General features: G+C 43.7%; 1 protein-coding gene across 5 annotated transcripts in view; it reads left to right on the forward strand.

Moving 5' to 3' along the window:
* exd3 (exonuclease 3'-5' domain containing 3) overlaps positions 1-21,123 on the forward strand; it is a 451,102-nt gene that overhangs the window by 182,685 nt on the left and 247,294 nt on the right. For all 5 annotated transcript variants that reach the window (XM_087998598.1, XM_087998600.1, XM_087998602.1 and 2 more), the window contains 3 exons: positions 10,967-11,117; positions 13,682-13,895; positions 19,567-19,676. In XM_087998598.1, the coding sequence (XP_087854724.1) occupies positions 10,967-11,117; positions 13,682-13,895; positions 19,567-19,676 (475 nt within the window). The remainder of the gene's footprint in view (positions 1-10,966; positions 11,118-13,681; positions 13,896-19,566; positions 19,677-21,123) is intronic.

The raw sequence follows: 21,123 nt of genomic DNA on the forward strand, positions 1-21,123 counted from the left end.
TTGAAAACACGTATCAACAGATTCAAGAACAGCTTCTTCCCTGCCATTATCAGACTTGTTGAGTCTTGCTACTCATGACTGAGAGACTCTGGCCAAAGCCAGCTCTTCTGAGCCTCTTTCCTCAGATGGCCATGGCTCGCACCAGGGGACAAAGCTTTAAATTGAGGGGTTATAGATATAGGATAAATGTCAAAGGGAGTTTCTTTACTCATAGACTAGTAGACTGTCCAATTTTAAGATCATTTAAGTGGTCATTGAATAGACAAATGGATGATAATCGAAGAGTCTATGTTCTAAATCCATTTACAAGTTTGCTGATAACACCTCTGTCATCGATGGGATCTCAGACAATAGTGAGACAGAATGCAGGAATGAGACAGAGAACTTAGTGGCACAAAGCGAGCAATCTCTCCCTCAATGTCAGTAAAAGGAAGGAGCTGGTCATCGACTTCAGGAAGTGGAATGGAAGACACATCCCTGTCTGTATCAATAGTGCCGACGTGGAGATGGTCAAGAGCTTCAAGTTCCTAGGGAGTAAATATCATAAGTATCTGCCCTGTTCCATCCATGTCATTACCTTAGTCAAGAAAGCACACCAACATCTCTACTTTCTCAGAATTCTGAGGAAAATTGCAAATTCTTACCAATCGTTACAGATGCAACATAGAAAGCATCTTATCTAGATATATCACAGCTTGGCATGGCAACTGCTGGCCCAATTCCAGAAGAAATTATAGAGAGTTGTGAACGCAGCTCAACCCATCCTTCTATCCTTTGACTCAGCCTATACTTCCCATTGCTTCAGGAAAGCAGCCATAGAATCATAGATTGATACAGTGTGGAAACAGACGTTTTGAGTCCACATCAACCATGTACCCAAACCAAACTAGTCCCACTTGCCTACATTTGGCCCATATCCCTTTAAACATTTCCTCTTCATGTACTTACTCAAATGTCTTTTAAATGTTGTATCTGTACCTGCATCCATCACTTCCTCCAGCAGTTCATTCCACTTACGAACCATTCTCTGTAAAAACAGGTGTCCACTTTTTAAATCTTTCGCCTCTCACTTTAAAAATATCCCACCCCTAGTTTTCAACTCCCCACCCTCTGGAAAAGATCCTTGTTATTCATCTTATCTGTGCCCCTCATGATTTTTATAAACTTCTATAAGGTTACCCATCAACCTCCTATGCTCCAGTGAAAGATGTCCCAGCCTATCTTTATAACTCAAACCTTCAATTCCTGGCAACATCCTGGTAAATCTTTTCTGAACTCTCTCCAATTTCATAATATCCTTCCTATAGCAGCCAGCATAATCAAAGACCCCAAACATACTCTCTTCCACCCTCTTCCATTGAGCAGAAGATGCAAAGGTTTAAAAACAATTATCAGCAGATTGAAGAACAGCTTCTTCTCCACCGCTATCAGACTTTTGAACAATGCATTCAAAGTGTGAGGTTAGAGCCTGTCTATATCCCAACATTGAGTCAGACTGGTTATATTTCCACAGTAGGAATTTATAAAATGTCACGTGGGCTGACTGCCTACAGATTGTGTGCTTTTTGCACAAAATAGAATGTATCTGCAAAAGCAAATTCACCCCATAGACTTGTGTGTGTGTGTGTAAGAGAGAGTGTCTGAGTGTGTGTATGAGTATGTCTGTGCATGGGATATTGTCGGAGCTGAGATGTCACTTTTTTTTATAAAGCCTTAAGTTATCTTGGGACTGTGACTTGAAAGAAGTTCTGGGATTTTAACCTTGACCTATATAGGAAATCTAGGTATGGCCTTCACAAAGCCATCAGGGACACCAAGAGACAATCCCAGATTAAACTAGAGTTGCAGACTAACCGCACAAACACACATCAATTGTGGCAAGGCTTACATAATATAACAGGCTACAAAGCAAAGTTGAGTAGAGTCACTGGCAACAATACCTCCCTCCCTGATGAACTCAATGCATTCTGTACTTGTTTTGAACAGAAGGTCAGCGAAATTATATCACCTGCCCTGATATCCTTGGGTGTACCTGTATCCCCAGTCACCACAGCCGTCAGATCAGCCTTCTTGAGAGTGAACCCACAGAAAGTGACTGGCACAGATTGAATCCCCGGCTGTGCACCCATGTTCTGAGCTGACCAGCTGGCAGGAATATTCGAGGACATCTTTGACCTCTCCTTATTCCAATATGGGGTTCTACCTACTTTGAGAAGACCACCATCATCACAGTGCCAAAGAAAAATAAGACAGTGTGCCTTTGTGACTACTGCCATGTGGCTCTGACATCCATCATTATGAAGTGTTTCATGCTGTCACTTTTTAAAAATATAAAACCTTAAGTTATCTTGGGACTGTGACTTGAAAGAAATTCTCAGATTTTACATGTCAATCAATCAAAACCTGCATCCCTATTCTAAATGATTAAATACTTAATGACAATCTAGGTTTGTTCAATGCATTGCATCATCGAGTCCTTGAGTCATAGAGATGTACAGCACAGAAACAGACCCTTCGGTCCAACCCGTCCATGCCTACCTGATATCCTAGCTTAATCTAGTCCCACCTGCCAACACCCAACCCATAACCCTCCAAACCCTTCCTATTCATATAACCATCCAAATGCCTTTTAAATGTTGCAATTGTACCAGCCTCCACCACTTCATCTGGCAGCTTATTCCATAGACGCACCACCCTCTGTGAAAAAGTTGCCTCTTTGGTCTCTTTTATATCTTTCCCCTCTCACCCTAAACCTATGCCCTCTAGTTATGAACTTCCCCACCCCAGGGATAAGACTTTGTCTATTTATCGTTCCCATGCCCCTCATGGTTTTATAAACCTCTATAAGATCACCCCTCAGCCTCTGATGCTCCAGGGAAAACAGCCTTAGCCTACTCAGCCTCTCCCTCTAGCTCAAATCCTCTAACCCTGTCAACATCCTTGTAAATCTTTTCTGAAGAAGGGCTTATGCCCGAAATGTCGATTCTCCTGCTCCTTGGATGCTGCCTGACCTGTTGCAATTTTCCAGCAACACATTTTTCAGCTCTGATCTCCAGCATCTGCAGTCCTCACTTTCTCCTAATCTTTTCTGAATCCTTTCAAGTTTCACAACATCGTTCTGATAGGAAGGAGACCAATATCCCAAAAAGTGGCCTAACCAATGTCCTGTACAGCTGCACATGACCTCCCAGTTCTATGACACATTGATCTTTTACTATAAATTCTGTGTCCTATAATCCTGCTCCACTAACCATCTGATGAAGAAGTATTGCTCTGAAAGCTAGTGCTTCCAAGGAAACCAGTTGCTCTATAACCTGGTGTTGTGTGATTTTTAACTTTGTCCACCCCAGTCCAACACCAGCATCTCCACATTGTACTTATGTAAGTTATGATTTGTCTGGTTAGTATGCAAAACGATAATTATCTCTGTATCTCAGTACATGTCACAGTAGTAAATTAAATCAAATCTTGGTCACCTCTTCAAAAACCTCAGTCACTTTTGTGAGACAGGGTTTCCCACAGTCATGCTGATAATCCCTAATCAATCCTTGCCTTTCCAAATCATTAGGATTCTGTCTGACAGATTTCCCTCCAACAACTTACCCACACCTGATGTTAGGCTTAATGATCTATAGGTCCTTGGCTTTTCCTTGTATCCTTTCTTAAGTAATGGCACAACATTAGCCAATTGCTAGTCTGCTGGCACCCCACCCATGACTGTTGATAAAACTATCTCAGCTAGGGGCCCCACAATTTGTTCTCTAGCTTCCCACAATGTCCTGAAATGCACTTGATCAAGTTCTGGGGATTTATCCACCTTAATGCTTTATAAGACCTCCAGACTTCCTCTGCTGTAATGTGGACTGTATTTCCCTGAGTCCCCTAGCTTCCATGTCTTTCTCCAAGGTAAGCAGTGACATGGGGCAGCACAGTGCATTAGCACTATTGCCTCAAACCACCAAGTACTCAGGTTTGATTCCAGCTCTTGGTGACTCTGTGTCTGTGTGGGTTTCTGCCTGGTGCGCCAGTTTCCTCCCACAGTCCAAAGATGTGCAGGGTGGGTGGATTGGCCACGCTAAATTATCTGTATTGATTCGGGATGTGCAGGATTGGTGGATTAGCCATGGTGAATGCTTGGTTACAGGGATAAGGTGGGGACACTGGGTCTGACTGGGATGCTCTTTGGAGGGTCAGTATAGGGGTTTGATGGGCTGAATGGTCTCTTTTTGCGCTGTAGGAGTTCTATGATTCTATGAAGTATTCATTTAGATCTCACCCATCTGTTGCCGTTCCACACATAGACAACCTTGTTGATCTTTAAAGGGCCTTATTCTGTTCCTAGTTACTCTTTTGCCCTGAATATATTTACAAACTTTCTTTGGATTTTCCTTTACCCTATCTTCCAAAGCTGTCTCATGTCTCCTTTTCACTCTTGATTTCCCTCTTAAGTGTACACCGCACGGTGGCTCAGTGGTTAGCTCTGCTGCCTCACAGCACCTGAGATCTGGGTTTGGTTCCACCCTCAGGCAGCTGTGTGGAGTTTGCACATTCTCCCTGTGTCTGCGTGGGTTTCCTCCGGATGCTGTGGTTTCTGTCCACAATCCAAAGATATGCAGGTCAGGTGAATTGTGTTGACCTGTTTCCACACTGTAGGGATTCTGTGATTCTATTTTACATCCCTATACTCAAGTGATTCATTTGATCCCCGCTGTCTGTATCTGATATACGCTGACTCCTTTTTCTTGACCAGAGCCTCAATTTCTCTATTTATCATGTATCCCTACTCCTGCCAGCCAAGGTGTTTACAGTAAGAGGGACATGTTGGCCCTGGGAGGCAATGCGCCATAATGGACTGTCGTTCATGGCCACAGAAATGACTGTCTGTGCCCTTGACTAGAGAGTCAAGACTGTGGTGCTGGAAAAGCACAGCAGGTCAGGCAGCACTCGAGCAGGAGAATTGACATTTTGGGCATAATCCCTTCATTGGAATGAGGCCTGTGGGCCAGGGGGTGAGAGATAAATGGGAGGGGGGGTGGGGCTGGAGGAAGGTAGCTGGGAATGTGATAAATAGATGAAGGTGAGGGAGAAGGTGATAGTTTGGAGAGGAGGGTGGAGCGGATAGATGGGAAAGGTGATGGACAGGTCAGGAGGGAAGTGCCGAGTTGGAGGATTGGGACTAGGATAAGGTGGGAGGAGGGGAAATGAGGAAACTGGTGAAATCCACATTTATCCCCATATGGTTGCAGGGTCCCGAGGCGGAATATGAGGCATTCTTCCTCCAGGCGTCGTGTGGTTGGGGTTTGGCAATGGAGAAGACCCAAGATCTACATGTCTTTGGTGGAGTGGGAGGGGAAGTTGAAGTGTAAAGCCACTGATGGGGTTGGTTGGTGTGGGTGTCCCAGAGATGTTCTCTGAAATGATCCGCAAATTGGCATCCTGTCTCCCCGATGTACACGAGACCATGTTGGGTGCAGTAGATACAGTAGATGATATTGGTGGAGGTACAGGTAAATCTCTGTCAGATGTGGAAGGATTCTTTGGGGCCTTGGACGGAAGTGAGGGGGGAGGTGTGGGCGTAGATTTTGCACTTCTAGCGATGGCAGGAGAAGATGCTGGGAGTGGGGTGTGGGCTGGTGGGGGTGCAGATCTGTCACTGGAGTCACGGAGGAAATGGTCTCTCTGAAATGCTGATGGGGTGGAGAGCGAATTATATCCCCAGAGGTGGGGTCTGTTTGGAAGTGGCGGAGGATGGTGCGATGTATGCAGAGGTTGGTGGGGTGGAAGGTGAGAACTGGGGGGTCTGTCCTCGTTGCATTGGGAGGGGTGGGGTTCAAGAGAGGAGGTGCTGGAAGTGGAGGAGATGCATCATCGACTACATGGGAGGGGAAATTGGGGTCTTTGAAGAAGGAGGCCATCTGGGATGTTCTGTGGTGGAATTGGTCATCCTGGGAGCAGATGCGATGGAGGCGGATGAATTGGGAATACGGGATGGCGTTTTTACAGGAAGGAGGGTGGGAGGAAGTGTAGTCTAGGTAGCTGTGGGAGTTGCTGGGTTTCTAATAGATGTCTGTGGTTGGTCGATCGCTGGAGATGGAGATGGAGATGTCCAGGAAGGGGAGGGAGGTGTCCGAGATGGTCCAGGTGAATTTGAGGTTGGGGTGGAAGGTGTTTGTGAATTTGATGAACTGTTCAACCTTCTCATGGGAGCACGAGATGGGGCTGATACAGTCATCGATGTAGCAGAGGCAAATGTCAGGAATGGTGCTGGTGTAGCTGCGGAAGATGGACTGTTCCAGATACCTAACAAGGAGACAGGCATAACTGGAGCCCATACGGGTGCCCATGGCTACTCCTTTGGTTTAGAGGAAGTGGTAGGATTGGAAGGAGAAGTTGTTGAGGGTGAAGACCAGTTTAGCCAAGCGGATGAGGGTGTCGGTGGAAGGGTACTGTTTGGGATGGCATGAGAGGAAGAAACGGAGGGCTTGGAGACCTTTGTCGTGGCAGATGGATGTGTACAGGGACTGAATGTCCAGGGTGAAGATGAGATGTTGGGGGCCTGGAAAACAAAAGTCTTGGAGGAGGTGAAGGGCGTGGATGGTGTCCTGAATGTAGGTGGGGAGTTCCTGGACCAAGGAGGTCAGGACATTGTCAAGGTAGGCAGAGATAAGTTCAGTGGGACAGGAGCAGGCTGAGATAATGGGTTGACTGGGGAAGTCAGGTTTGTGAATCTTCGGTCCGAGGTAGAATTGGGCTGTGCGCTTAGACCTACCAGCATCATTTTGACTGCAAAGCAATCCCTCTCAAAAATAACTGGAACAAGACACAACAGTGCCTCCCTCCCAAATTTCTGCAAACTCCCACACTTAGCCCGATTCCCAGCATTTTCACTCTTTGCCCCCCCCATCTCTCCTGACTCTGCTAACTCGTGTGTAGTCTGTCTTTATATGTGTTCAAATAACCACCCGATTACTGCCCTCTACATAATTTTAATTTCTACAGTTAACATTGACTCAAGATGCAAAGGCCTCTTGTGGTACAGTGGTAGTTCCCTCTGGGCCAGGCAGCCTGGGTTCAAGTACCACTTATCCTGGAGGTGTGTCATAATATGGCTGATTGAAGTACCTTGAAGCTGAGATTGATTATTTCAGAATTAAACACTTGAATCCAGAACAAGGAAGAGGAGGAAGTGATGAGATAGTGTTAAAAATCACATAACACCAGGTTATAGTCGAACAGGTTTATTTGGAAGCACTCGCTTTCAGAATGCTGCTCCTTCATCAGTTAAGGAGCAGTGCTCCGAAAGCTAGTGCTTCTAAATAAGCCTGTTTAACTATAACCTGGTGTGTTATTTTTAACTTTCTACACCCCAGTCTAACAGCAGCACCTCTACATCATGATGAGGTGGAGGTAGTGTAAGCAACCACATGTTGACTTGGAGAAGTGGGGATTGTGCATTAGGGCCCTGCAGAGAGAATAGCCTGGAAAATTGAAAATGGAAGCAAAACCAATCTCCCAGATGAGTACTCCTTGGACCCAAAGCTGCACAGATCCTGATGGTTCCCTTATCACCTGAGACCAAATACCACCCTCTTCACCTGGAACCTGATAACCCCTCTGCACCGCTGGGTCCAACACTCCCCTTTCCTCACTGGGATCTGACACCCCCACTCCTGCCCCCAGGTACTGAATTCCCTCCCTTGCCTCATAAACCAGAAAATGGAAAGTTGTTGCTTTATTGCTTAAAACAGTAGTGGTGTTTTTGTGTAACTTGCAGGTCAGGTAGGATTGTGTAGTGTACAATTTATCTGTACAAGAGCAGTGAAGTGGGTGCATTATGAAAGTCAATAACACAAGTTGTTTTGAATTAAGGGCCAACTGCCTAGTAACAGCTTTCAGAAAGATGTAGCTACAGTTTGTTCCAGACCAGTGAGTGCAGTATAGCAAGGGACATCCAGTCTGCCAATAGGGAATGTCTCTCTCTCTCTTCCCCCTCCCATCAGTCGGTGAGTGAAAAGACACTCAATAAAGAATTCCAACACGTGAAAAGAGTTAGGCCCACCTGACCAGGTTCTGAATCAAAGATTGACCATTGCTTTGCTGTTGACATGGTGACATTATTGCTGAAGTAAAAAAAAACTGAGAGAATTAACTCACCACCTTGTCGTCTGGATTTTGAAATCACTTCCTTGTCTATTTTTTCCCCACTCATAATATTTGTAACACACCATCTATTTTGTGTATTTTATTTGTGTGTGTGCTTATTAGGAAGGGGGGGTGTAGTTTTAGAGGGGTATTGTTTATACTTCAATAGTTAATTAGTAATCAATATTTTGGGTCTTTGTTAAAGAAGATGTTGTTTACAATAATAATTAATGATGAATCCGGTGATAATTACTTTTGTTCTTATTAGCAGTCTTTCAGGCAAATTGATCATCTTTTTAGTTTTTAGTGGGTGGCACGGTGGCACAGTGTGGGTGGCACGGTGGCACAATGTGGGTGGCACGGTGGCACAGTGGTTAGCACTGCTGCTTCACAGCGCCAGAGACCCGGGTTCAGTTCCCGCCTCAGGCGACTGACTGTGTGGAGTTTGCACGTTCTCCCCGTGTCTGCGTGGGTTTCCTCCGGGTGCTCCGGTTTCCTCCCACAGTCCAAAGATGTGCAGGGTCAGGTGAATTGGCCATGTTAAATTGTCCGTAGTGTTAGGTAAGGGGTAAATGTAGGGGTATGGGGTGGGTTTCGCTTCGGCGGGTCGGTGTGGACTTGTTGGGCCGAAGGGCCTGTTTCCACACTGTAATCTAATCTAATCAAATCTAATCTTAGTTTAATGGGGTAGTTAGACATTTGTGACACCTTGTGGAATAGTGTCACTTGATCATCCATAGACTATTCCTAATTAAGTCATGATTGGGAATGCAGTTTTAAATATATTGCTAGGCCATTGATGGGTGACATCAGGCAACATTTTTTCACGCGTCCATAATGGGGTCTCTTGCCTCTAAAGGGGGTGGATGTTGGCAGTAAATTAAAATTCGTAAGAGTGAGGTTGACAAATTTTGTTTGGATAAAAGTGTTTCATTGGATATGGAACAAAGTGGTAGATAGAGCTCAGGTACAAATTATCCATTATCTAATATAAAGGTGGGAAAGGCTTGAGGAACTGAATTGACTCCTTGTCCTTTTTCTATACCCTGTAAAGCTTCTGTTTGCTTTATGCAGAGAGAAACCCCTATTTACTGAAAGCAAAAAGCCATTTGTAAATTTCCAACTGCTTCTCTGAAACTTACTGTCCCACCTATTTTGCTATCAATTAAGATATCAAGTAAAGTGGTTCTGGAAGAACTTTAAATCAAGAATCCTAATTAGAGAGTGTTGCTCCCATCCCAGCTATCACAGAAAGATAATTTTACACTTTAAGAGATGCAGCAGTTGTGAAGTTTGAAGTTTGACTAGTCAGTTGAACTCTTTGTACAATCAAACTAAGTCAGCTGTTCATTTTGATGTATTAGAGCTTAGTTCTATGATAATGAAACCTAAAGTTGAGAGTATTTTACATGGAAATAAATAATTGAGAAAACAAATCTACTGAAATATATAGTTAAATTTCCACCCACGTGAAATCCGAAAAGTGCACAATTAGTTCATTTATGGCAATGTTTTACGTGGTTATTTTCCTGATCGATGTTTAGGTAGAGCTGGTTTAATCAAATTTCTTAATAGTGAGAATGGGTAGTTTTGTCCTTCAGCTTGGAAAGTTAAGAAAAGTAAAAATGTCTGTTAATAGTACTTTGGCTGCTGAAACACTGGCTCTTATAGAAGCAGTAGATGTGGGGTTCTATTTTTAATTGAGATTCTGTACATTGTACACACTGAAGAAATATACCCATTGAATGTTCTGCAGATTCATTGTGGGATAATGCGCATTTTACGAAAAGTGTGGTTATCCATAGAAGTTATTGGGTTGAAACAATTGTTAGAGAGAAAGGAAATCTCTAAAAGTAAATAGATGGGTGTAAGCCACCATGGTGTAATTGCTTGATGAGGAAAGATGCATATTTTAAGAAATTGTTAAGGGTCCTATAGCAGGGATATCTCACAATGTGATGCTTTGTACAGAATATGGAAGGTTTTGATTGTTTGTTTGTTTCTTTTTACTGAGAGAGAAGGGAATCTGTTAATTGTACATTAGTTGTGTTTAACTGCATCCATTAGGGTGAGTTGATGAGGCAACAACTAGGGATTCTGTTGAGTGTTAGGAGATGTGTGCTGTAAATAAATGCTTGTACTTATACCCTTGTTCAATTAGTTTTGTGAAGTATTGACAGGGATGATAGGTAAATTGGATTTGGTGCAAGGAAAGATATGGTTTAAATGACATCTAATTTGTAAAGGTTAGAATGTAGGAGGCTGGTCTGAGGTACATTGGAATGGTCAAGTTTTAAGGCATGAAAGACAGCAACATATGAATAGAGGGAACTGCAAAAGTAATGTTGAGATATACGTAGGAACTTTAGTGATAGCACAGATGTGGTTGAACACTTATCTCTGTGTTAAATATGACATGTTTGTGAAGAGTCTAGTTTAGTTTCAACATTTGCTAAGGAGAGAGATGGTAACTTTGAAATAGAATTTAAAGTGAGGACCTTAGTCAATGGCTTTGGTCTTTCCAGTGTTTAATTGGAAGAAATAACTTCCCATTCAGCAATGGATGGTCAATGAGCAGTCTGATAATTTAGTAACAGTGGAGGTGTTGAGAAGTAATGATGTGGTTAAGCTGGGAACCTGTGAAAACTGACACTACTCCCAGGTGAAAGGAAGGACCCTGCTTCCATCAGATATCTGTCTTGAGTGACATTGGCATGTCTCTTTCCAGTGTGAACATGAGAAGTGTGAGCTTCTGTTGCTTGGTTCTGTTGCTTTCACTGGTATCTGTGTCCTACGCTTTAACTTAAGATGCTCACTGTTACAGGATGGGTTTAGAGAACCGTTGTGTGGAGGAGAGTACGGAGGAGATACAGAACAAGAGGAAGTTCTACTATCAGTTGCCAATTCCAACAGAGTGTATTCACTTCCTGGACCACTTGGATCAGTTGAAACACTGTGCAGCCCGTGTGTTACAGGTTAGCAGTTCTGTGTTTGTACTATCCTTGCTGTTAATGAACAACTCAAAGGAGATGTAGAAATGTTTTGGGAGTGTCACAGTGTCTGCTAATTTCACCCTCCTTTCCCAATTACTTTGATTTCTCATTCTTCCATTTAACTTGTTCTGTCTTATCGTCGCTGTGGGACGTGCCATTGATAAAACAAAGGCGTATCTTTTTTAAAACCATCGATTGAATGTGGGCATCTCTGGATCAAAGGCCAATCTTTGGTCACCCATCCTTAATTGCCCTTGAACTGAGTGGTTTGCCAGGCCATTTCAGTAGGCAACTCAGAGTGAACCATATTGTTGTTGGTCTGGAGTCATTTGTAAGGGCTACAGACTGTCTGTGTGGATTCTGCACATTCTCCTAGTGTCTGGGTTTTCTCTGGGTGCTCCAGTTTCCTCCTGCAGTCCAAAGATGTGCAGGCTAGATGGATTAGCCATTCTAAGTTGCCCATGGTATCCAGGGATGTGTAGCCTAGGTAGATTAGCCATGGGGAATGCCGGGTTACATGGATAGGGAAGGGGGCTGTGTCTGTGTGGGAGGCTGTTCCGAGGGTTGTTGCAGACTTGATGGGCTAACTGGCCTGTTTCCACACTACTGGGATTCTGTTCTATGAGTTCCTTCCCTAATTGGTTGGGCTTTTTATGATAATCAACGAAAGCTTCACGGTCAGCAGGTATTTTATATGAACACACAAAGTATACTGTTTTTATATATTTTGTTATCTTTACTACAAATATGTATGCTATTTTAAGCTGTTAAGAGTAGTATAGATCTTAACCAGTTACCAGATACTCACCAACTAGCTAGCTCCTTTCCCTGTAGTCGAGCAAGAACCGATTCCTGCTCAGGAAATACTCAGCTTTCTACTCCATGTCCTCAGCTGCACTTGTTTGCAATTTTAAGATATTTTTTAATTGACTTGTTCGGAGATGTTAGTGCACACCTGAACTTTGATTCCACAGTTGCAGTGGTGGGATTTGGACCTGTATTCCCAGACACTGGCCCATGCCGTTTCCTTTCCCCCATGATTAAATCATAGCTGATCTGTAATGTAATTGACGGCTCGAATGATTTCTTTGTGAATCTACCTACCTCAAACTGCATAAGCAGAATGGATATTCCACATTGCAGTAGAAATGTCATTGAGAGAGCTGCTTAATTTAACTAAGTTTTAAAATATCACAGTTGGTAAAATGTAAGTTTCTCTATAATGTCTTGACATTGGAAGAAGGTCAAAGTGAGTGGAGTCTTTGATTAACACTAAAGAAATGTCTTCTGTAAACATTATATTGCCCAAATTGAATCCTAGACAGAGTTTAGAAGGTATAAAAGCAGAAGATGGCAGAGAAGCTCAAGGTCTGGAAGCATATACCAAGAAAGAAATTGGGTTTACATTTCAGGTTCCAAAGCAGAGTCATTGGACTCGATACACTGCCCCTGTTTCTGTTTACAGATGTTATCTGATAAGATGGTGGTGGAGTAAGGCTTCTGAGCCTCGGGTTCGTCCACTCCGTCCGCTTTGCTTTTTGTTTCTTTTCTTTCTTTGTTTTAAACTTACATTCTTCTTGAAAAACTTGGTCACGGCCACAACATTAGCGGTGAGCGGGCCCAGCAGCATGGACACGTGGCTGCAGTATCAGATGGCAATTTGGGTTCCTGGAGGTTCTAGAGCCGATTTATGGCTGCTGCGGTGGAGGAGGGTTTAAGTCCTCAGCGATGTCTGCATCTGATGCCGATTCATGGATTTGGTGGTAGAGGTGGGTTTGGGCTCAGCATGAGACCTGGTGACACCAGCAATGGCTACGTCAGCGAGGTGGGCCTGAAGCAGATTCATGGTGGTGATGGAGTTCAGTTTAGGCCAGTGCATTACTCTCTGGCATCGATGGCATCTGCATTAGCTGGTGCGTCAAGGACTCATAAGTGGTGAGGGTATTGGTGGAGGCGAGATGGTGACTTTCTTTCCAGTGACAGCAAAGGGGACTCATGCCTGGCCATCAGAGCCATGGCCCATCGGCAGGGCACTAAACAAGAATGACTTTAAAGTTGAACACTTTTTTTCTTTATTTCTTTATTTTTCTGCCTTTACATTCCATGTTTTGTTTATTTTCTGTGTTTCAAGATGGTGCCAGAGAATGGTGACACGATACAACACATTTCACTGTATTTTGTAACAAAATGCACATGACAATGAATAAATAAGACCTGAGTTTCTCTCACCTTCTGTTTTTCTTTCATATTTCCAACATCTACAGGACTTTGCGCCTATTTGAGAGTTCAGAGGGTTATTGGGAAAGTACAAGACAGGGTCAAATAGGAATCACCAGTTGATCAGGAACAAAAACATTCTGTTTTTTCCTCCATTTCACTGAGGCTCACTGTGGACACTCACAGCAACCTAGTGAGCCTTGGGTGAGATCAGTGAACTCAGCACAGACCTTGTACTTGGTGAATCAATGATGCTGCTATATCTGAATAAATAGTGTTGCCTCAGGTAAATGACTCTGACTGTAGTGAATTTTGTGTCTCTGCTGTAGGCTGGTGGCGTTGTAGGGATCGATATGGAATGGAGGCCCACATTTGGAATGTTAACTCGTTCCCGAGTGTCTCTCATACAGATTGCGACGAAGAACTGTGTGTATCTTCTGGACTTGCCTCAGCTTGTGAACCAGTCTGAATCAGAGTGTCGGCGAGCCGAACTCACCTACTTTATTCAGACTCTATTCACTGATCAAACCATAACAAAACTAGGTACATATAAACTATAACTAGAGAATGTCTGAGAATGTGCACTGTGCTTTTATTCTCCCTCTGGCAACCGTCCCCATTACATTCCCCACTGGAATTCCAGTTCCAAATACACTCCCCAGTGGAATTCCAATTCCAAATACACTCTCCACTAGAATTCCAGTCCCCATTACATTCCCCACTGGAATTCCAGTCCTCGTTACACTTCCCACTGGAATTCCAGTCTCTGTTACACTTCCCACTGGAATTCCAGTCCCCGTTACACTTCCCACTGGAATTCCAGTCCCCATTATACTTCCCACTGGATTTCCAGCCCCCGTTACACTTTCCATTGGAATTCCAGCCCCCATTACACTCCCTCCTGGAATTCCAGTTTGTACAGCACTCTTGTCTGGAATTCCAATTCCCATTCCTATCCTCCTCAGATCTCATTCTGGAGTCCTATTTGCTGTCACACTCCCCAATAGTGACCCTGTTTCCATTGGATTCTATACTGGAACTCCCAGCTCCATTGCACTCCCTGCAGGAGTAATGTTGCGTTGTATGTGTGTACTCCCCTAATCTATCATGGTATTTAAAGGAAGATACCTCCATTGAACTTGGCTTGCTCAGATGCTTTGTTGCGCTTCATTATATCCCTGTTCGGTAGGTGCAGACTCTGTATGGCCAGTTGACATTATGATCTAGAATAGCTCCATCGTTGACACTTTTACATAATTCTGATTGGATTCGGGGTAATCCAAGATGGAGAATGGAAATAATTTCTGGCTGTAAGAACTGCTCCTTTTTTTTTGAGGTATTTTAGGTGTTGGAGGTGATTTCCTCGAATTCCAGGAGCAGCAATTACTGTTTTATATGCTGTTGCATTGTTTTGGAACTTTGGGAAAAAAAAAGTCAAAACAACAGCAGTTTTAAAAGGGAGAAGAGCAGACAAAGGAAGCACATGGTGAGGTCAGTGCAGGAGAGAGAGAGAGAGAAAAAACCTGCATAGTTACTGCCTTTGCTGTTTGAATTCATGTATCACTGGACATCGGAGTGCATCTGGGAAAATTAACAAACAGTGAAATTCACAACTAATCTTGGAGGAACTGTTGGGCGAAGTTCACAGCACAGAATCAGATAAGTTAATTGTTTTAAGTCTGTCCGAGAGAGAGGCTGCAGTTGTGGGTACAATGGATTCTATCTTGATTATATGTTTTTGGAGATAAGTCTCTTGATTAAACTTAAAATATAAGCCATAGCTATTAATTTAACCTGTGGCAGTGTTTGTAGAGAAATTAGACAGTGTTATTTTCTGGGTCTGTAGATTGTGAAGGAGGAAAAATGCCTTTGCAGTGATATGTACTTCTTGTCAGATGTGGGAGTTTAAAGAGAGTTTAAGGATTACTGCGGATTATATCTGCCTTAAATGCTGATAGATGCAAATCTTATCAGATCAAGTGGATTGGTTGGAGAGACAAATAGAAGTGATGAGGAATTTGCAACAGTATGTGATGAATGGCAGTTATAGAAAGGGGGGAAAGTCTCAGATACAGTCACATAGATGGGTTAACTCCAGGAAGGGTAAGAAAGGTAGGCAACTAGAGCAGGAGTCTTCTGTGGATATACCCATTTCAAACAGGTATGTTGTTTTGGAAAATGTAGGGGGTGATGGATTCTCAGGGGAACGTAGCGCAAACAGCCAAGTTTCTGGTATTGAGACTGGATCTCATGCAAGAAAGTGTACGTCGGCTTCCAAGAGATCATTTGTGTTAGGGGATTCTGCAGTCCGAGGTACAGACAGATGTTTCTGTGGCCAGCAGAGAAAAATCAGAATGGTGTGTTGTTTCCCTAGTGCCAGGATCAAGGATGCCTCAGAGAGGGTGCAGAATGTTCTCACGGGGGGGGAGGGGCCAGCAAGAGGTCATTGTCCACATTGGAACCAATGGCATTGGAAGGGAAAAGGTTGAGACTCTGAAGGGAGATTACAGAGAGGCAGAAATTTAAAAAGGAGGTCCTCAAGGGTAGTAATATCTGGATTACTCCCAGTGCTACGAGCTAGTGAGGGCAGGAATAGGAGGATAGAGCAGATGAATGCATGGCTGAGGAGCTGGTGTATGGGAGAAGGATTCACATTTTTGGATCATTGGAATCTCTTTTGGGGTAGAAGTGACCTGTACAAGGACAGATTGCACCTAAATTGGAAGGGGACTAAGATACTGGCAGGGAAATTTGCTAGAACTGCTTGGGAGGATTTAAACTAGTAAGGTGGGGGGGGTGGGACCCAGAGAGATAGTGAGGAAAGAGATCGATCTGAGACGGGTACAGCTGATAACAGACGTGAGTCAAACAGTCAAGGCAGGCAGGGACAAGGTAGGACTAATAAATTAAACTGCATTTATTTCAATGCAAGGGGCCTAACAGGGAAGGCAGATGAACTCAGGGCATGGTTAGGAACAATGCGATTGGGATATCATAGCAATTACGGAAACATGGCTCAGGGATGGGCAGGACTGGCAGCTGAATGTTCCAGGATACAAATGCTACAGGAAGGATAGAAAGGGAGGCAAAAGAAGAGGGGGAGTGGCATTTTTGATAAGGGATAGGATTACAGCTTTACTAAGGGAGGATATTCCTGGAAATACATCGAGGGAAGTTATTTGGGTGGAAGTGAGAAATAAGAAAGGGATGATCACCTTATTGGGATTGTATAATGGGCGGCACGGTGGCACAGTGGTTAGCACTGCTGCCTCACAGCGCCAGAGACCTGGGTTCAATTCCCGCCTCAGGCGACTGACTGTGTGGAGTTTGCACGTTCTCCCCGTGTCTGCGTGGGTTTCCTCCGGGTGCTCCGGTTTCCTCCCACAGTCCAAAGATGTGCAGGGTCAGGTGAATTGGCCATACTAAATTGCCCGTAGTGTTAGGTAAGGGGTAAATGTAGGGGTATGGGTGGGTTTCGCTTCGGCGGGTCGGTGTGGACTTGTTGGGCCGAAGGGCCTGTTTCCACACTGTAATCTAATCTAATCTAAATCTAATCAGACCCACCAATAGTCAGAGGGAAATTGAGAAACAAGCTTGTAAGGAGATCTCAGCTATCTGTAAGAATAATGTGGTTTTGGTAGGGGATTTTAACTTTCCAAACATCGACTGGAGCGACCATAGTGTTAAAGGTTTAGATGGAGAGGAATTTCTTAAGTGTGTACTAGACAATTTTCTGATTCTGTATGTGGATGTACCTACTACAGAAGGTGCAAAACTTGACCTACTCTTGGGAAATAAGGCAGGGCAGGTGACTGAGGTGTCAGTGGGGGAGCACTTTGGGGCCAGCGACCATAATTCTATTCGTTTTAACATAGTGATGGAAAAGGATAGACCAGATCTAAAAGTTGAATTCTAAATTGGAGAAAGGCCAATTTTGACGGTATTAAGCAAGAACTTTCAAAAGCTGATTGGAGGCAGATGTTCGCAGGTAAAGGGACGGCTGGAAAATGGGAAGCCTTCAGAAATGTGATAGCAAGAATCCAGAGAAAGTCTATTCCTGTCAGGGTGAAAGGGAAGGCTGGTAGGTACAGGGAATGCTGGATGACTAAAGAAATTGAGGGCTTGGTTAAGAAAAAGAAGGAAGCATATGTCAGGTACAGACAGGATAGATCGAGTGAATCCTTAGAGTATAAAGAAAGTAGGAGTATACTTAAGAGGGAAATCAGGAGGGCAAAACGGGGACATAAGATAGCTTTGGCAAATAGAATTAAGGAGAATCCAAAGGGTTTTTACAAATATATTAAGGACAAAAGGGTAATGAGGGAGAGAATAGGGCCCCTCAAAGATCGGCAAGGCGGCCTTTGTGTGGAGTCACAGAAAATGGGGGAGATACTAAATGAATATTTTGCATCAGTATTTACTGTGGAAAAGGATATGGAAGATATAGACTGTAGAGAAATAGATGGTGACATCTTGCAAAATGTCCAGATTACAGAGAAGGAAGTGCTGGATGTCTTGAAACGGTTAAAGGTGGATAAATCCCCAGGACCTGATCAGGCGTACCCGAGAACTCTGTGGGAAGCTAGAGAAGTGATTGCTGGGCCTCTTGCTGAGATATTTGTATCATCGATAGTCACAGGTGAAGTGCCGGAAGACTGGAGGTTGGCGAACGTGGTGCCACTGTTTAAGAAGGGTGGTAAGGACAAGCCAGGGAACTATAGCCCGGTGAGCCTGACCTCGGTGGTGGGCAAGTGATTGGAGGGAATCCTGAGGGACAGGATGTACATGTATTTGGAAAGGCAAGGACTGATTTGGGATAGTCAACATGGCTTTGTGCGTGGGAAATCATGTCTCACAAACTTGATTCCATTTTTTGATGAAGTAACAAAGAAGATTGATGAGGGCAGAGCAGTAGATGTGATCTATATGGACTTCAGTAAGACGTTCGACAAGGTTCCCCATGGGAGACTGAATAGCAAGGTTAGATCTCATGGAACACAGGGAGAACTAGCCATTTGGCTCAGAACTGACTCAAAAGTAGAAGACAGAGGGTGGTGGTGGAGGAGAGTTGTTTTTCAGACTGGAGGCCTGTGACCAGTGGAGTGCCACAAGGATCGGTGCTGGGCCCTCTACTTTTTGTCATTTACATAAATGATTTGGATGCGAGCGTAAGAGGTACAGTTAGTAAGTTTGCAGATAACACCAAAATTGGAGGTGTAGTGGATAGCGAAGAGGGTTACCTCAGATTACAACAGGATCTTGACCAGATGGGCCAATGGGCTGAGAAGTGGCAGATGGAGTTTAATTCAGATAAATGCGAAGTGCTGCATTTTGGGAAAGCAAATCTTAGCAGGACTTATACACTTAATGGTAATGTCCTAGGGAGTGTTGCTGAACAAAGAGACCTTGGAGTGCAGGTTCATAGCTCCTTGAAAGTGGAGTCGCAGGTAGATAGGATAGTGAAGAAGGCGTTTGGTATGCTTTCCTTTATTGGTCAGAGTATTGAATACAGGAGTTGGGAGGTCATGTTGCGGCTGTACAGGACATTGGTTAGGCCACTGTTGGAATATTGCATGCAATTCTGGTCTCCTTCCTATCGGAGAGATGTTGTGAAACTTGAAAGGGTTCAGAAAAGATTTAAAGGATGTTGCCAGGGTTGGAGGATCTGAGCTACAGGGAGAGACTGAATAGGCTGGGGCTGTTTTCCCTGGAGCGTCGGAGGCTGAGGGGTGACCTTGTAGTGGTTTACAAAATTATGAGGGGCATGGATAGGATAAATAGGCAAAGTCTTTTCCCTGAGGTTGGGGATTCCAGAACTAGAGGGCATAGGTTTAGGGTGAGAGGGGAAAGATATAAAAGAGACCTAAGGGGCAACTTTTTCACGCAGAGGGGGTACGTGTATGGAATGAGCTGCCAGAGGAAGTGGTGGAGGCTGGTACAATTGCAACATTTAAGAGGCATTTGGATGGGTATATGAATAGAAAGGATTTGGAGGGATATGGGCCAGGTGCTGGCAGGTGGGACTAGATTGGGTTGGGATATCTGGTCGGCATGGACGGGTTGGACCGAAGGGTCTGTTTCCATGCTGTACATCTGTGACTCTAACTAGATACCCACTGACAACACACAAAGGCCCCAGTTTTTGAGTTCATGCCTCATCATGTGGTTTGAAATTGTTTGTTATCTTGTTGTGAATGCTTATTGATTTTTGCAGGTTACGCTACAACAGGGGATTTACGGACTCTGTCTACAGCCTACCCAATGTTAAAGGATGTGGTGCAGCACACGGCAGGAGTATTGGACCTTTTAAATGTGCACAGAGAGGTTTGTTGCTGGTCTGCAGTTTGGAACTATTATTTAGATTGGAATTTTATTTTGGTTGTGTTGTTTCATTTAGCCCCTCAACCTCTTGATTGAGTCCAACTGCCTGTAGAAATATCAATTTTGGTCTATATCTAAAGGCTTGAGAGCCGCCTGTTCCTAGTTCTCAGTTTCCTTAGAAATCCTGTTTAGCTTTTGTTCTAATCCCTTTTGTAGTCCCAATTGCTGAGTACTCCCTGCTGGATACCCAGTTCCCAATAGAATCCATGCTGGAATTCCATCTCTCATTATCTGCATATTAAGAGTGAGGACTATAAAATCTTTTTTAAAGTGTTATGGTCTGCAGTTATTCAAATCCCCAGCCCTTTTAAAATGAGAGAATATAGACTAGTCTGTCGCTGTTAGTTAGGATAAAAATCATACTGCATTGGTTGACAGACTATCTGACGTAGCAGTTTCTATAGGCACCGTCGTTGATATTTCCTGGGTGCTGTTATTAGCTCGAGGCCCGTTTTGAATGTATGATTAAGATTCCTTTCCAGAGAGTGGATATGCACATTTTGATTGAGGTTCGAGAGGCTATTAAAGGACATTTTTGATGTGATGGTGAATAAAAAGTTGTTTTTATAACAGTCTACTTAAGATTTAAAATCCGTGAATGAGAGTTTTCTTTTATCAGCATTATATACATATGTGTGAGAGCTGAATTGTATTGTTAGAGGCTTAATCTCTTGTCATCTCCTCACGGGTGACATAGTGACTCCACACTGCTGCTTTACAGCCCCAGCCTCTGTCGACTGTCTGTGCACAGCACCTGGAGGAAAGCTATGCAGACACGGGGAGTACGTGGAAACTTTCACAGACAGTGGAATTGAACCTGAGTCCCTGGCACTGTGAGGCAGTAGTGCTCACCACTGAGTCACTGTGCTAAAATATTAACATGTAAATTTTCAAATGTGTTATGGCATCGGGAAAGACCAATAATCTTTACAATGAAACTTAAGATTTTGGGAGTGATGGTGATTAGCTCAAAGAATGACATCAAGATTTCACATTTTATAAAACCTTTACTATATCAAATGAGTAAAAATCTCTAATGACTAAACACCCTTTTGTGGGAAAGTAAAAAATTTTAAAGTAGAGACATAAACAATATTATCACTCCCCTAGAAGTGGGTGGCACAAATGTCGTAACAAATAGTTGATAATTTGCTTCCACCTTCGAGTGGGTTGCTTCTCTTCCATTTTGCTACTCAAGAAACCCTAATTTGTGAAATGACTCACAAGAAGGGCTAGACTGTAGTTTTCTTCCGCCAGCTCCAAGCTAGGGAAATCGTCCAGCCTTTCTCAACAGTTAGAGTCATAGAGATGTACAGCACGAATACAGACCCCTTGGTCCAACTTGGCCACGCCGACCAGATATCCCAAACTAATCTAGTCCCATTTGCCA

Source organism: Chiloscyllium plagiosum, unplaced genomic scaffold, assembly GCF_037043375.1.
Source record: "Chiloscyllium plagiosum isolate Xiang-an unplaced genomic scaffold, Cpla_swu_hap1 HiC_scaffold_21, whole genome shotgun sequence".
NCBI lineage: Eukaryota > Metazoa > Chordata > Chondrichthyes > Orectolobiformes > Hemiscylliidae > Chiloscyllium > Chiloscyllium plagiosum.